The following is a 12522-nucleotide window of genomic DNA, read 5'->3' as shown; positions in this document are numbered from 1 at the left end:
GCTCTAGAGCCCACAAGCCACAACTACTGAATCCCGCACGCCTACAGCCCGTGCTCCGCAACAAGAAAAACCACCGCAATGAGAAGCTTGCGCACTGCAACAAAGAGTAGCCCCTGCTCGCCACAACCAGAGAAAGCCCGCGCCCAGCAACAAAGAGCCAACGCCAAAAATAAATAAATAAATTTATTAAAAAAAAAAAACACGAATAAACATTCTCCACAATTTTTAAAGATATAAGCAGATAACAATAAGAAGTTCAAGAAGATGATGAGCTCTCTTTTCCAGCCCTTCACATCCCCCTCATCATCTGATCAACTGTTACAATTCTGCTGTGCAGCCAAGGGACTATATTCTCCTCCCCTACCGCAAGACAGGGACTGGTATTTGCATCAAAGAGCAGTCATCTAGGCATCCAAAATCACTGGCAGGACAACAGACTGGGTAAAAGAGTGGCTCAGACTTGTAGCATATTGTCCCCCAGGTTATGTTTGGGTTTAGCGCAATCCAAGGAGCCCTTATGATGGTGCCATATATGCTGCACAATCATCATTATGCTGAAGGTACCAGTAAAGCACAATTTTTAAAAGGAAGAAGTGACACAGCCGCTACACAAACTTTATTTTGCTTAAGGACAGAAATTATCCAAGTATTGTGATCCCTGCATGATGAGACCTCACCAGAGATGGGGCCAGAAATGAGTTCTCAGAGCCAAACAAGGATCACTGAGAATGAAAAGGCAGGAAGGGTCTGGCCTGGACCTGGAACAGGAGTTCAGAAAATAATATGGGAAAAGAATCATAAGGAATGTAATTTTAAAGTCATCTTTCCAATGTAAGAATTCACTTCATAACAGCCCCAATATGGGATGTTTCACTTTCTGCTTAAAGTCTTCCTCTCCAGAACAGCTGAGATGGTTAGCTTCTTCCTCCTCCCCTAAGGTCTGTCTCCCTGTGATCCCTATCCACTGTGAATTGGTACAATCTGACAGCTGACAGGCTTTGGAAGTAGAGAGACCTTGGTTTTAATCATTACATCAAAAAATAACCGTGTGACCTTGAGCATATTACTACACCGCTCTGAACCTCAGTTTCATCCTCTGTAAAACAGAGATGGCACCTGCCTTGCAATATATGTAACCTATGTGGTGTACCTAGTACATCACCTTAAATGAGTAGGCCCTCAAAAAACTGTTAACTATTTTTACTAACAGTCATAATTCTATTTCCTCTTTGGTATAAGAACTTTCAGAAATTTGAATATTCCTATTATCAACAACCTTTCCTCTCCAAGTTTTCTCTTTTCCAGCTCCTTTAACCACTGTTTTAATGATTAACCCCCCTTACCATTCTGGCCCTTTCGTTAGATCACATAGTTCAGGTTTTCACTGACCTTCAACGTACCAGCATGTGGCAGAGCAATATCATGACCTTCCCTTGTTACCACACTTGTAACATCAGACTCAAGAGAAAGTCATGTTGCCATCATGAAACTAGAGGAACAGTACAGACAATGACCTGCATGATTGGCTGGTACAAGCTCAACCTCAAGGGCTATGGAGAATGGGGAGACCACAAAGGTTTATACTGATGGTTTTATGAAAGTCAAAAATGCCACAAGTAAGTTTTCATTGTGTTGCTTTGACCTTAGCAGCTCCCCAAAATGTAGATTCCTGCTTCAGGAAGGGCTCAACCTCAGAAGTTTGGACACTTTACCAGCCAGTTGGGTATCTTCTTGTTGATACCACTGCTCAAGCATGAAGGAAATGATTTCTGGGTTCCCTCCATGATCTTAAGTTACTTTCTTAAAAACAAAAACCTCTCCCCCATAGCCTCTTGCTCTGTAACTTTACCACAAGGTGTGTGGAGGAAAGGAAGGAAGGGTAGGAAGGAGATGCTATCTTCTTTGCTGGGCTCCTGAACTGGAAAGAATGAAAAGAGTGGGACAAGACACCAAAGTCTGAAAAATACGGTTTAACTCAAGTTTTCCAAAGGGGTTCAACACTTTAAGTACTCTGAATTCTCAGCCACACATGCTTCAGTTAAATTAAGTACAAAAACGCATACCCAAAGTTAGCCAATTATTTTGGATTATCCGTGCCTACTACATTTCCTGTTCAGTAGGGCAGAAAATAGAACTGAATATAACTTCTATTTGATACAATACTTGGGTACTAGAGCTACGTGTGAAAATGATAGAAGGAGATCATGCATAGAGTTACAGAATAGCATCTATACCTTAAATATCCAAGTAAATCTGAATTATTTTTTATAGTTCACTCTTGATAAAACACAATACTGAGGCAGAAAAGCAAATACTTCGAAAAGCAATAATCCCTTATAGCTCTTCTGTATATAACTCATTTGATCCCTGCGACAGCTCTGTAAGGCAGACATGACAGATTAATGACATAACACTGAAAGGTACTCTATAGATGACAAAACATGATCCAAACATACAGAAGAGACTGGCATTAGAATACCCATATTAGAGGTGAGAAAATGAAGACTCAGAAAAAGTTATGCAATTTGCCTGAAACTGGCATTTTTCATCCTAGCCCAGGGTTTTTCCTACCACATCATAATGCCACCTCTCCATGACTCTATTCCAGTAGCTATTCCAACAGAGACCAGACAACTAATGCTTATCACAAAGGCTATAGCTACACAGAATACAGGCCCTGAGTTTGAATTAGTTGGCCTGTCAGATCCATTATATTCTGGAGCCCTTCTGTCTGGGTTAAAATCCTGGTTCTACACTTACTAGTTGTTTGACCTTGGGCAAGTTATTTCATGATTCTGTGTCCAGTTGCTTCATCTGTAAATGGGGACAATAACAGTACCTACTTCAGAGGGTTTGTATGAGGACTGAATGAGTTAATAAGAGTTAAAAACACAAAGCCTTTAAAGGTACTATCCTAAGGGCTCTGTCTATATTATATTATAGTACTACAGTAGCACACTTTTCTATTATAGTAAGCATTCAATAAATATTCGTAATTATTATACTAAGATGTAAGGAAAATCATATACTTTTTTGGAACACTCAAAACTATGTATCTTACTTTATACTGTGCCCCAATTTAAAATAATCTTTGTGTTGTTGAAATCAGAGACTTTCTTCCTTTGGGCATCTGTTCCACTGCAAACAGTAGCATATCCTACCCTATTAAGGATCACGGCTGAGAAGACATGCAAAGCCCTCCCACACGTGGAGAAATGATGACCCCCAATGGCTGAACACAGGCATGTGCACCACCCACGTTCTCCACCTCACAAGGGCACGTCACAGCTCCCCTGGCCCTGCTGCTGTGCTGCTCAGACACCATATACTCTGCTATCCTAGGCTCTCAGTGTTGATGGTTGTTAGCATTAAGTTGCAGCTCTAATTGTGTTTGCTCAATAGCTACTGAAGATGTCGTGGAAGGTTAAAGGAAATATGAAGAAGAGAGATTTTAGGGGTTGACAGTCACAGGAGAATCAGGAGGAATTTCAGATGAGGCTGCATGGTCATAACAGTGGGCAGACTAGTGAGAAGGGGTTAAAAACAAACATAGTCTATTTTCCCAAGTATTTATATTTATTGGTGTAATTCTTCCAGAAAGCAAATACCCCACAGCTGTATGTATCAGGTCTACAATGTGGCATGTATCCAAGCTATTCTGTTGACCCATGCACATACTCCTCTCCATTGCAGACGCTGTAGTAGATTATCAAAAAACATCTCCAATTACCTGAAAAGGCTATTAAAACACTTCTCCTTTAAAGCATTAAAATGCTTTTCTAACTATGTATCTGTGTAAGGCTGCATTTTCTCCATATGCTTTAATAAAAACAACATATCAAAACAGACTGAATGCAGAAACAGATGAGTACCCAAGTGTCTTCTATTAAGCTAGACTTTAAAGAAATCAGCAAAGATGTAGAGCAGTGCCACTCTTCTCACTGGATTTATTTCTTAAGTAGTTATGTTTAATTTCTTGATTTCCTTATCTATGAAAAGAGGATAAGAACTGTACCAACTTTGATGGCTACACTTTCCATACTGGCTCTGGGTTTTGCTTTGTGGCTTGCTTTGGCCAGACATTAGTAAGCACAATGCAAGCAGAGGCTTGAAAAATGCTTGAGTGTGGGACTTCCCTGGCAGTCCAGTGGTTAAGACTCTGCACTTACAATGCAGGGGGCGTGGGGTTGATCCCTGGTCGGGGGAACTAGGATCCCACATGCCACGCGGTGCAGCCAAAAAAAAAAAAAAAAAAAAAAAAAAAAGCTTGAGTGTTAGGGTTTGTCCACTTTCTGGCTTCTTCTGGAATCTAGCTGCCATATCAAGGAGCCCAAACTAGCCTGCTGGACAGTGTGGCCCAACAAATAACCAGCACAAATAGTTGGTCTTCTGAGTGAGGCTTAGACCATCCAGCCACAGTCAAGTCACCAGTTAACTGCAGCCACATGAATGACCCCAGGTAAGACTAACACAGGAAATATCTGGCTGAGCCCCAAACTGCTGATCTACAGAATTGTAAATTATTATTGTTTCAAGTCACTAAACTTTGGGGTGGTTTTTTATGCAGCAATAGTTCGCTAATATACAAAGTATACATACCCCTTACATAAAATAGATAAGCAACAGAGATTTACTGTATAACACAGGAAACTACATTCAATATCTTATAATAACCTATAGTGGAAAATAATCTGAAAAAATATACATATGCATAACTGAATCACTATGCTGTATACCTGAAACTAACACAATATTGTAAATCAACTATACTTCAATTAAAAAACATTATACATACCGTTTAGTAATGCTCACATTTTTACCAAGTTCAAATTGCCATTTGTTAAAAAATATTTTTTACAACATTAATGTAGGAATACTTATTAATATAACTGCTTAAACTTGCATAGCACTTTGTGTTATTTAAAATTCTTTCACACAGACCTACTAGAGAATGGACTTGAGGATATGGGGAGGGGGAAGGGTAAGCTGTGACAAAGTGAGAGAGTGGCATGGACATATATACACTACCAAACGTAAAACAGATAGCTAGTGGGAAGCAGCCGCATAGCACAGGGAGATCAGCTTGTTGCTTTGTGACCACCTAGAGGGGTGGGATAGGGAGGGTGGGAGGGAAAGAGACACAAGAGGGAAGAGATATGGGAACATATGTGTATGTATAACTGATTCACTTTGTTATAAAGCAGAAACTAACACACCATTGTAAAGCAATTATACTCCAATAAAGATGTTAAAAATAAATAAATAAATAAATAAAGTTCTTTCATATATATATTAGACCAGTTCTCATGGTATGCTCTGTAGACCCCTGAGGATCTCCAATCAAAACATCATAGCAAAACAATGCAGAAGCAGGTGAGATCCAAGTGTATTCTATTAAGCTAGACTTTAAAGAAATTTGCAAAGATGTAAAACAATGCTAGTCTTCCCACTAAATTTATTTTTTAAATAGTCATTTTTCATAAAAATATTTGTGATAAACTGTAATAGGTTTAGTACTGTTACTTTTAAATGAATCGATCAATAAATATTTTAATAAGTGAATAATAAGAGCATAAAGGGGCCCTCAGACTTAAAAGTTTGAGAACCTCTATAACCTTATAACTACTCTGGGAAATAGGAAGAACAGGTTTAACCTACTTTTTACAGACGAATATATTGGTTTGGAAAAGTTAAGTAACTTGCCTAAGATTCCCAGAGCACTGTTCACAATCCTGACTACGTGAGAAACACCAGGGAGCTTTTAAAAAATATCCATTAATTGCTGTGGGACGGGGCACAGGCACTTTTTTTTTAAGGTCCTTGTGATTCTCATGTGCAAGCCCGTTAGGAGCCACTGTCCTAGAGATTAACAGGCAAATATACAATTCAGTTACAATCTCCCAAACACCAATCTGACAGATAAGTCTACAAAATATACTTTCTTTTGTATTTAGACCACATCATTGTACATTCTGAATCCACACAAAGTTTTTGTTTCTGTTTTTTAATTTTACTGGATTTCATTTTACTTACAGGAGTCTTGCTTTGCCACTCAACAGGACAGTTGTAATCTTGCATGATCCAGGGATGGTTCAATAGATTTTTCACAGAAATCCGTTTCTTTGGGTCCACCTAGTGGCCATTGAGAGGTAGCTGGAGATTAACATTTTAAATAGAGACCATAGAACACCTTTCCTCCTGAGAACTCAAAATTCATCAGAACAGATGTAAACTTTATCATCACAAAAATGCTGTCAAAGACCTTAAAATGGCCTTGGAATAAATTCTTTTAAAAAGGGAATAGAGGCAAGAAAACTATAGCTACCAACACGGGCTTAGAAGATAAATGTTTAACAAACATGAACTTCATTGGTATGGACATTATTCATGAAGTTAAGCCAATCTATTGTATGATGTAATAGTCTTTTGCTGGAAAACCTATTCACAGGAAATAGTCACCAATTTAATATTCAAGCAGGCACAATGCAGGGCATTCACACTGAATATGCAATCTCTACCTCCAATGAGCTTACAATCACATATAACAAGTTGAAAAGCACACCTTTCTTTTCCATTTGTAATTTTCAAATGTGAGGAGAGAAAAATTAATCAACAAAGATTAAGTTTTGGGGAGTTTAGAAGAAAGGATGAGGTGTTTTCAATCTCATTATGGAGATTTGGTGGTCTTGCCCTACTCAAGGTAGGTGAGCTCAAGGTAAATTTTGAATAAAAAGTAGAGATGGCTTAATATATGGAAAAACTGAATACATAATAATGAAAAAAATATTGCTAATAAGGTACTCATATTTTTCAAAGTGTTTCCCATTAATCTCATTTTATCCACGTAACACTATGTAGCAAGCACTGAAGCCAAGCTCAGAATCCCCATTTTATAGGTCAGAACCTGGTTAGGTGGCATGCCTATTGATTGGTAGGGTGGATAACTAGACTTCAGCACTCCTGTCTTTCACCCTTAAAGATCATAACACCAAATCAGTGGCTCTTAACGTGTGGTTCCCAGACCAGCGGTATCAGTGTCATCTGAGAGCTTATTAGAAATGCAAATTCTTAGCCCTGCCCCAGCTCTACTGAATCAGACACTCTCAGGGTGGTGCCCAGCAATCTGTGTTTCAATAAGCTCATGTGGCAATTCTGATACATGCTAAAGTTTGAGAACCACTGCACTAGATCATGGGGTCCACTCAATTGTACATCAGCTCATTTAAGCAATTATTCCGTATCTACTATATATCTAATGGAAAAAGAGTGGGAGCAAGAAAACAGAAAACAGTGGAGCAAGAGCTGGTTAGAGAAAACAGACAATGCTCAGGAAAAAGGAAGAAAAACCAAATCAGCAAAGATATATGGTAGCAGTCTTTTTTAAAAAATGCATTTGCAAAGAAAGCACCTAGTAGAGAATATCTGCAGAGTAGGTATAATGAATGGAATTTTTTACAGCTGATAGATAAATGTAGTAGCACTACAGACATCTTAAAATCAAATAATAAAAGAAGACTTCTATTATTTTAAAATAAATAACAAAGATTACCTGTAGCATTTGTTGAAGAAGCAGAATACTACTGGGGGAGAGCCACTTAGGAACCTCATATTTCCCTCTCTACAAAAAACAAAGAAAGCATTTAGGAGATTTAGGTTCAATCAGCCTTGATACAAATTTCTAAGGTTAACAACATGCTGGAGGTTTACTTCCAAGCTTGAAGACTTCACCCAAGTTTAAGATTTGGTAAACATTATTAATAACATAAGAAACCCATTTCTTGCCTTAAAGAAGAAAATCCAGTTAGTTAAACACTACTGTCACCTCTAAAGTATCCACATATCGGGTAAGGGCTAGAGCACAGAGAATGTAAGAGTGGCAAACGTAAATGTTACAGCGCTTTGGAATCTATAGTATGATTAAATGGACAGGAAGTATACACTGTAGTCAGTATTTTTATTGAAGCAAATTTTAGTTTATAATCCCAGAGGAATTGTCAGTTGACAAAAGTAGGTCACAGAAAATCATATTTGGTAGGAGGACACAGGCTGTGGTTAAAAACAGGTCACATATCATCCGCAAGGCAGAATTCACAATCATTGAGGGAACTGATGAAAGCCACCTTCTAAGGCAAGTACCTCTTTTGGGAATGGAAGAGACTCAGGAGATAAATGTTTATAACCTGTTATACTCAGACATTACAGTCACCAAGTCATCAACCAAAACAAGACTAGGGGCTCGCTAAACACAAATACGTGATATAATACCTCTTCACACAACCTGTCACACACCCCTCTTTCCCAATTCAAAGGAAATGATAGAATCATTTTTCTTAGCAGAGAACAAATTGTTTAATGATGCTAGGATAACAGGTTAATTATATGAGAAAAATTAAGATTGAACTGTAATTCACAGTCTATATCAAAATTAATTCTACCCAGATTAAAGAGTTAAATGCAAACACTAAACCATGAGAATACTTAAAGAAAGCATCGGTGATTATTTTTTAGAACCTGTCTAGACATGACAGCAATACCAAAAAACTACTATAAAGATTAACAGACGACAAGATTGAAAGGCTGACATTTCTGTACAGCAAAACACAACTAACAAAGTTAATTAACAACAAATTGAGGGAAAAAACCTTTCCGCCTAAATGGCAAAAGATTAATACACTTCATCACATAAAAAGCTCTCGCAGATCACCACCAATCCTCTCCTTCCCACATTTCTCCTTCTCAGCAAATGGCAACTGCCTTACCAGCTCCTCAGGTCAGAAACCTTGGATCTTCTTTAGCTCCTCTTTCCCTCACACTTCACATCCGATCCATCAGCAAATCTATTGGTTCTATGTTACATATCCAGAATCACCTGTCACTACCTGTACCACACCTGCAGGGTCTCTCATCTGATATACTGCAGGAGGCTCCTAACTGGTCTTCCAGAGCCCATCACTGTCCCTCACAATCTAGTCTCTACTTACCAACACCAATGTTCTTTCAAAACGCTGGGTCAGGTCATATCACTTCACTATTCAAAACGCTCTAATGGCTCCCCATCTCACTCAGAATGAAATCCAAATTCCTCACTCTGGCTCCAAGGCCCTACGTGGTCTGTAACCCCACATCCACCCCACTCCCTGCTACCTCTCAAGCTCACCTCCTAACTCTCTCCCGCACTCATCAAACTATGATCACATCACAAGTCAAACACAATCCTGCCTTAGGCCCTTTGCACTCTTTGTTCCCGCCGCTATAATGCTTTCCCCAATATCAGCAGAGTTTGTGCCTTTATCTTCTTCAGGTCTCCCCTTAAATACCAGTGGCATCAGTGAGGCTTCCCCAAACCACCTTTATAAATAGCATCCCTGCCCACCATCATCTCTACCTGCCTTTCATGGCACCTTCTTTACAGTCCTTATCCCTACGTGTCATACTACATATTTATTTGTTTATTTTCTGCCTCACTATATTAGAATATAAACTCTTTAATCATAGGGATTTTGTCTGTGCTGTTCACCTAGAACACTGTCTGGCCCTAACATATAAAAGGTGCTCAATTAATATTTGTTCCATAAAAGAAGAAATGGGATCAAAGCATACACTCCAAAAGAAAATGGGCAAAGAATATTCACAGGTAATCCCAAAACAAGAACTTTTAAACGGTTAATAAACATGAAAATATGTTCAACTAATCCAGCAATAAAAAAGCAATTAGGGACTTCCTGGTGGCACAGTGGTTAAGAATCTGCCTGCCAATGCAGGGGACATGGATTCGAGCCCTGGTCTGGGAAGATCCCACATGCCATGGAGCAACTAGGCTCATGCGCCACAACTACTGAGCCTGTGCTCTAGAACCCGTGAGCCACAACTACTGAGCCCACACGTCACAATTACTGAAGCCCACGCGCCTAGAGCCCGTGCTCCGCAACAAGAGAAGCCTCCACAATGAGAAGCCCGCACACTGCAACAGAGAGTAGCCCCGGCTTGCTGCAACTAGAGAAAGCCCGCACGCAGCAACTAAGACCCAACGCAGCCAAAATTTAAAAAAAGCAATTAATTTAAACAAAAATATGATCTACCAAATTGATAAACTTCAAAAAAATTATCCAGTGTTAGAGTTTGGGGATAAGAGTGCTTATATATACAACGAGAGAGCATAAACTTTTCTGAAGAGTAATTTGGAAATATGTGTAAAAAGCATTCAAGATCACATATCCTTGATCCAGCAATTTCACTTCTAGCAATTTATCCTAAGCAAATAATTTGGCATACAAAAATGTATTCGTGTTATGAACAGTAACATTCACCACAGAACTGTTTGTGATAACTCTGGAAACTAAGGAACATGGTCTGATGGAATCCAGAGAGCTCCCAAAAATAATCAATGACAAAATAACCTGAATGAGGATCCTGGGTTAGAAATATAGGTCCAGGGAGACAAGGGCAAGCACGCGCGCACACGCACGCACGCACACACACCCAACAGTAATTGAACGAGGCTAGAACAGTGGAGGCAGGTAGGTGAAGAAGGCTTCAACTAGCACCAGCATTGGGGTTCTCTGTTGTTACGAATTGTCTAGGACACAATTCTCACAGAAATCAGTCCAGCTTAACGGTGAGGGGAGAAACAGTATAGATCACTCAGAATCCTAGAACTACATGACAGGCTGGATTTTGAATATGTTAAAGAAATAGTCAAAGTTCCAAGGAAGTGTTATCAAGCAATTTATTTAAAAAGAAAAGGTGTTAACGTTAAAACAACTCAACCTCTGATTCAGCCTCTCTGATAAGAGCAGACAAGCTGACCTACAAAGTGTTTCCTAGGAAGGGCAAGAGCTTTCATTTTACAAATGACATTTAATGTTATTAAATTTTTCATTCTTCTTTATCTAAAGCACTCACTAGTACCCAGAGATACCACTCTTATTTATACCTTGCCAGGGCACCTTAACACTTGCCAATGTCAGATGCTGACAGTTTGTTTGTGAATTATAATAATGAAGTCTCTAATTCATTTCTCCTTACTATCCGTCATCCACCAAGCACTGAAGGCTCAGTGCTGCCTGGGCTCCAGGCCTATCCCTGGGAAGGGGGGATTTTTGGATGCTTCAGCCACCTTGCTGGGACTCAGCAGCGAGTCACAGTTGCTGCATGGCTGGCCCTGATCTAGTTGGCCCCACTCTCTTAGCTGAGCTTTTCCTTATTCCTGAGACCAAATGCCACTCATGATTCAAATCCTGGGTACCTGACATGTTCTCTTTCTTGGCAAACTGATCATTTGCCTGGCACCTCAAATACTGTAGCCTGCTTTTGCCAGGGTCCCATAGAAAGTAGAGACTGGCCTATTACTTGCTTACACCGATCAAGGGTCATGATCTACCTGAATTTCTGATCACAACCTGCACAACCTCTAGAGTGTCCTGTCTTGCTTTACTCACTGATCAGAACCTGCACCTACTCCAGTGGGTCTCTCCTCATGCTGACTGCACACAAAGCCATTTGCTGCTTACTCTCTGGATACCATCTGCACTGGGTTGAATAGTGACCCCCCAATATTCATGTCCACCTGGACCCTGTGAATGCATCCTTATTTGGAAATCGGGGCTTCTGCAGAAGTAATCAAGTTAAGATGAGATCATACTGGGTTAGGCTGGGCCCTAAATTCAATATGACTGGTGTTCTTACAAGAAGGGGGAAATTTAGACACAGAGACACAAACACACAGGAGAGAATACCACATGAAAACAGAGGCAGAGACTGGAGTGATGCATCTATAATCCAAGGAATGCCAAGGATTGCAGGCAAACACAAGAAGCTAGAAAGAGGCAAAGGAGTCTCCCTTAGAGCCTTCAGAGACCATGGCCCTGCTAACTCCTTGATTTTAGACTAGCCTCCAGAACTGTGAGAGAATAAATATCTGTTGTTTTAAGCCACCATCTTGTAGTACTTTGTGATAATAACCCTAGGAAACTAATATACCATCTATAAGGGTTTAACTTACTTGCATTACCTCTCTCCTATCATCACCTGCTCACCCCAAGGATAAATCTGGTTCTTGGTTCTAGCCCTTTCTGGTCTGCTCCAACACACAGATAACAGGTCCATAACCAGAACTGTGTAATAAAATAAACATTATGCCTTTAAGTTCAAAAACTACCATCCAAAACAAAAGCATTCTTAACTAAAAGTAGCAGAATTCTATAGAAATCAGATGTAAAAATGAATTTTCAGACCAAAGCACTGAATAACAAGAGCTCCACGAGGCTGATTCCAAGTTCCTCTTTGCCTCTTATTTATCTCCCCTTTTATCATCCCAACTTGAATTCACGAAGTATCTTTTAATAGATCCCCTGTGCTGTGCTGTGCTGTGCTGTGCGCCAGCATCATGGAAGCAATCCTATCCAGAGAGAGGCAGGGAGGATAAGTAAATGAGAAGTGTGGTGCTTGGCACACTGGAAACAGGCAGAGACTGGAGTCATACATTATGTTTGAATCCTAGTCTGCCTTTCATTCGCTCCTTGA

The 12522-nt window shown here is 39.7% G+C and overlaps 1 protein-coding gene across 1 annotated transcript in view; it reads right to left on the bottom strand.

Annotated features, from left to right (window-relative positions):
- MELK (maternal embryonic leucine zipper kinase) overlaps positions 1 to 12522 on the bottom strand; it is an 81284-nt gene that overhangs the window by 29377 nt on the left and 39385 nt on the right. The window contains exons 9-10 of the mRNA XM_060100708.1: positions 7550 to 7618; positions 6034 to 6132 (exon numbers count right to left, since the gene is read on the bottom strand). Of these exons, the coding sequence (XP_059956691.1) occupies positions 6034 to 6132; positions 7550 to 7618 (168 nt within the window). The remainder of the gene's footprint in view (positions 1 to 6033; positions 6133 to 7549; positions 7619 to 12522) is intronic.

This window comes from Mesoplodon densirostris, chromosome 6, assembly GCF_025265405.1.
Source record: "Mesoplodon densirostris isolate mMesDen1 chromosome 6, mMesDen1 primary haplotype, whole genome shotgun sequence".
Classification (NCBI taxonomy): domain Eukaryota; kingdom Metazoa; phylum Chordata; class Mammalia; order Artiodactyla; family Ziphiidae; genus Mesoplodon; species Mesoplodon densirostris.
This window is presented reverse-complemented; position numbering and strand designations above follow the sequence as displayed.